The 5,073-nt window shown below is 40.6% G+C and overlaps 1 protein-coding gene across 1 annotated transcript; it reads right to left on the minus strand.

The window, feature by feature from the left end:
* Nucleotides 1-376: 376 nt before the first annotated feature.
* On the minus strand, nt 377-4,470 carry nccrp1 (P1, F-box associated domain containing). The gene is made up of 6 exons (XM_047378428.1): nt 4,213-4,470; nt 3,351-3,431; nt 3,167-3,263; nt 2,912-3,007; nt 727-865; nt 377-642 (listed from the first exon to the last, which is right to left on the minus strand). The coding sequence occupies exons 1-6, from the start codon at nt 4,352-4,354 to the stop codon at nt 499-501; spliced, it is 699 nt and encodes a 232-aa protein (XP_047234384.1). The 5' UTR covers nt 4,355-4,470; the 3' UTR covers nt 377-498.
* Between the last annotated feature and the right edge of the window lie 603 nt (nt 4,471-5,073).

Consider the following 5,073-nt stretch of genomic DNA (forward strand, 5'->3'; position numbering starts at 1 on the left):
ATTAAATATGAAAACATCGAATGGTACAAACATAATGTGGGGTTTACCATTTTTAAACAAATAGTTTTTTTTGGTTTCCTGGATGTAAAGGACATCAATACAACAAAAATGTGCTGCAAAACTTGAAATGTTCTTAAATGTATTATTTAGTGAGTAATAAAAACTGAAAAGAAAATTAAATGCATGGTCAGTGAGCCCGCCCTGCACGTCTATTTCATGTGGATGTTTCCAGTAACACCAAGATGCAGGTGTCAACTTTAAACTCTTTTTAACAAGAAACTGTTTTAATGAAACCACAACATGTTTGTTCTTTACAGGAAAATCAACCTAAAACAGATTTCCTTAAAATTTCTTCAAATAAATCAAGAAAGACTGCTTAGCATAGGCCAACACTTTATTATGTTTGTTCAAAAGCTGGACTTACAGGAAGCATTTGTTGATCAGACTGGTTATATTACCTGACTTAACAACTATGTCTACAGTAGGAGTTTAAACCTATTAACTGCTTTTGACTGGTTTTACAATTACTGAGCTGCCAGTGAAGCGTGTGGGAAAGAAATCATTAAGGAAACTATTCTTCACTCTGTGCTGGAAGTGGACGTATCTCACACCAGGTCCATAGCTAGAGAACACATGAGACACCTGCAGGCCAAAACAGATAAAACAGTGAGAAATTCAGACCCAGGCAGATCAATGTAGCAATCAGATGGGACTGGCAAAACGTACCTCCTTCCAGTTGTGGGAGTAAACACTCATGTTCTCTGTAGGCTTGGCTGTGTGCTCTGAAATCACTGTTGTTTTGTCTGTACCCAGCAACTTTACATGCAGCTGGTAGATGGACTCATGCAGCTGACTTTCTTCATACCTGATGAAATGACAACACATCTGACTGTTATTCTCTAGTAGCTCTAAAGGTTCATGTCGCTGTTAGATTCTTGGTAGATCACTTTATAAATCTAATTAGGACACTCTCATAATCTGCCTGTGTTTGGGGTTTTGAGTTTGTGCTCTGTTTACTTTCTCTGCAATGCCATGTTCTTCCCTTTCTTTACTTCCGTTCACTCAGGTTTATTAGATTCATTAGATTCATTCTGGTGTCTGGGTTTTTGTTACTTCCCTGGATTCCTGTTATATGTTTTAGTTTGTTTTTCCTTATAGATCTGGTTCGTGGTCTTCTTTTTTCAGTTCACTTAGATGTTTTCTGTTACCTCCCTGCACTCCCTGCTCATGAGTGTTTATTAGTTACTCTCCCTCAGTTATCTTCAGTCTCTCTCCCTCCAGCTGATCCTGATCACCCACTGATTAACTCCATGTGTTCATTGCTCCATTCTCCCTCAGTACATATACTCTATTATTGTCATTATTCTCTACTGGTTCCTCCTGATATCTACCCTGAAAACTACCCTGCATATAACCCTGGCTAGTCACCGCTCCATGTCCTTCCAACGTTTGTAAGCTTCCCTGTTTTCATTTATTAAATCTATTCACCATGCTGCTCCCTTACTCTGTCCTGTACTTTGGTCCAACAACAACCTCACTCAGCCTAACAGAGAACGGTTGCTAGCTTAGTTAAACGGTGTGCTTCAAATGATTATCTTGTCAGGCAATGGTTACTCTAAAGAAATGTGTGCAGCCACCACTGCATTGGATCAAAGAGAAACTGCTTCAAATATTGCAGTTGAAAAAAATGTTTTCTGAAGTCTTAAGATCTTCAAGATGAGAGGTTCAGCTACAAAGACATGTTGCCACCAGTGCAGAGCTTCCTAAACATTGGCAGCATTTGCAGAGACATTCATTTGTATTTAGCCAACCTGTGTCAATACTTTGTAGAGCCACTATTTACCGCCACAGCATTTTTACATGTATGTCTCTACAAGTTTTACATGTCTAGAGACAAAAATATTTTCCCATTCTTCTCAGCAACATAGCTCAAGCTCAGTCAGATTGGATGGATATCATCTATGGGCATCATTTTTTCAGTCCTACCACAGATTCTTGATTGGATTTCAGTTTATACTTTGACTAGGCCCTTCTAACACAAAATACTCTTTGTGAATATTAAAGGTTCTTGTAAGTACTTGTCAATGTCACTCCACTTAATGCAAATGGCTTGTGAAACCTTAGAAAAAAATCTTAATTCATGGACATATTTAAACTTTAAAAAAGTAATGCAACTGTTACTTTCCCTGTTAACTAGTGAGTTTTATAGTGGAGTACCTCAGTTACTAACTCAGTTACTTTTTGCGAGAAGTAACTAGTAACTATAACTAATTACATTTTTAAAGCAACATGCCATGCCCAACACTGCTCATGATGCACCCTTGTTTTGTATAGTTCATGTGTATTGGGAGGAAATGCGTAGTTCAGAAATGTGTAAATTTATTTTTCATTACTTGATAATAACCTAACCATCTGGGAGTGAAAGCTAAATGTTAGATACACACACGATGAGGTCAAATAACTATTAGCTGACTTAATCAGGAAATAAGTGGAGCTGCACCCTTGTTGGAACCACTTCCAGCATTCTGCAAGCCAGTGTGACTGAAAAACGTGAAAGCCTGACTTAGCTGGAGATCAAATTGTATATGCTACAATATCAGACACTTAGAAATGAGAAGCTGGAGGTTTTTAGGTTGCATTTAGGCAGAGAAAGGCCAAGACAGTATGATGTGGTATGTGATGCTGTCCTCTCATCACAGAAACTATCAGTCCCACTACACTCAAACACACCATACTCTGCAAGTCTGCTTGTTTGCACCATATATAAATGAGCTTGTAAGCCTGTATTACTGAATTTTAATGTCTGTCATTTGGTATGCGGAGAGTGTTATCATTTAGGTGGCACCAGTAATGAAAAGTTTGAGATTGGCTGAGGTGGAGTGGGGATGCAGGTGAGTGCTCGGTGACTTACCAGTCTTGAATGACTATTTTAGGCTGAAAAGTATCCAGCAGCTCATCCCACAGTCCTTCTGCCTTCAGGTCCACAACCTGCTCCAAGGTGAACCAGCTGAGGTCAAGACAGCAGGCAGAGAACAAAATGAAACCTGCTGCAAAACTATGCTGTAGTGAAACCTGTGCAGGGCTGTTTAACTAAATCCACAGCTTAGTTTTAATGGTAGTGTGCATAGTACTTTTAAAGATAACCCTTATCATCAGTAACACCCACCTATACGTAGGCAACGCACAGATCACAACGCCCTCTGGGATGCCACTGGTGTCATATGGCAGGATCTCTGTGCTCGTGGTCCAGCCAGGAAAGTCACCTCAGATTTAAAAGATTAGGCAGAGTTCACAAAACTTAACTGTTTTATTATTTTTATAAAAGGATGCTGCTTAGTTTTGTCTCTCACCATCAGGCTGGAAGCGAGGGGGTCCACCTGGGGGCACATCTGGCAATTCAGGCTCAGGTGGAGGGCTGTCCTTACTAAACCCTATGCAAAGATTATGGGACAATCCACCACTATGACCTCTGTAACACCAGTGCAAACATCACAAAACAAAAATAATCCAACCTCTTTTGGAAAGGATTGCTGGGTGTCAACAAGTTTTAGCCATTAGTTAGGAACATCCCTGACAGGTTTTAAGACACACCCCAGCTTTAAAATGAGGAAGCTTTTAGGCTTCCAGTCCTTCAAACAGTCACCAATATTTGACTTACCACATAGCTTTAACAGGCTTATAATATGAATGCACTCGGTACAACCCACTGGTCTATCATACCAACGTGGAACTGATAAGACAAAATCTAAATGATGAAGATTTGGTAGCCAAGTTAATAAATTCAGAATCAAGTCTCAAATCATTGTGTTTTAATTTCCTCTGCTCTCATAAAACATTTGTTACCAAGTAACTCAGTGTAAAAAATGAGGAAAGAGCTAAATGAAGACAATGGAACCACTGTTATCTTTTCATATAGAGACTATTAACCTTAAACCTCCTGAGAAAATGTTTTTAGTCCGATCTGTGATTATAAACAGTATTCCAGAGAAGTTAGTTAACAACCAGAATTAGAATAAACTGGGCTCAGAAAAGATTCTACTTTGTAAGCTGACTGCTCTCTTCCCGTCACATCTGAGTCAGCAGGAAACTCCAAGCCAACTTCGCGTTCTCTTTCCCTTAGTTAGTTTTATGCCTTCTGATTCGGCCTAAATCTCTAAAACAGTTTCTGAATCATGGCAGGACTGAAACATGAGTGTGGCAGTGATGTGGTACCGAGAGGAGCGGGGTTCTTCAGCAGGTTCCGTCCCAGCGGCTTAGCTTCATACACGGACTTCCAGTCCACAGTGTCGGGCATCGGGGCGCCCTGCAGACCCCACTCGGCCTCACACCTCTGCTTCCACGCTGCGGCAGACATCGCGCGTGACAGCACCGTGTGATTTCACGCTGCTCTGATGGGAGCAGGAAGCTTTCAAACCTTTAGTACAGAGCCAGCCCCACCCCGGTGTTGCAATGTAAATAGAGCGCTACCGTCCGCTCTGCGGCCTCTTAAAGTGGCAGCAGCTTAGAAAGAGGAGCATCGAACATTTAGAAACACTAACATAAGGAGATATATTCATACAGACCACTTACACCTATTCAATTAGTTGTTAACGCAAGTAGCGACTCAGCCAATCGCATTGCAGCAACTCAATGCATTTAGGCATGTATAGGCTGTGAAGACGAGTTCCCGAACTTTAAAACTTGGCATCAGAATATGAATGAAATGGGATTTAAGTGGCTGAAAATGGCGTGGTTGTTGGTGCTGATCTGAGTAAGAAACCCCAGACCTACTGGGATTTTATCTCACACAGTGGGGACAATGGTCCAAAAAAAGAGAAGATATCAGCTGAGCAGTTGTGAGAATGAAGATGTTTTATTGATGTTGGAGAAAAATTGGCAAAGTGATTTGAGATGATAGGAAGGTAACAGCAGCTCAAACAAACAATATGTCGAATACTGTTTCTGAACGCAACACGTAGAACATCGACACAGACGGGCTACCACTCCTGTTAGCTAAGAACAGGAATCTGAGACTATATTCACAGAGGTTCACTTAAACTGCATAACAACGGATTGGATTTTTTTTTCTCTGGT

This window comes from Girardinichthys multiradiatus, chromosome 11, assembly GCF_021462225.1.
Source record: "Girardinichthys multiradiatus isolate DD_20200921_A chromosome 11, DD_fGirMul_XY1, whole genome shotgun sequence".
Classification (NCBI taxonomy): Eukaryota; Metazoa; Chordata; class Actinopteri; order Cyprinodontiformes; family Goodeidae; genus Girardinichthys; species Girardinichthys multiradiatus.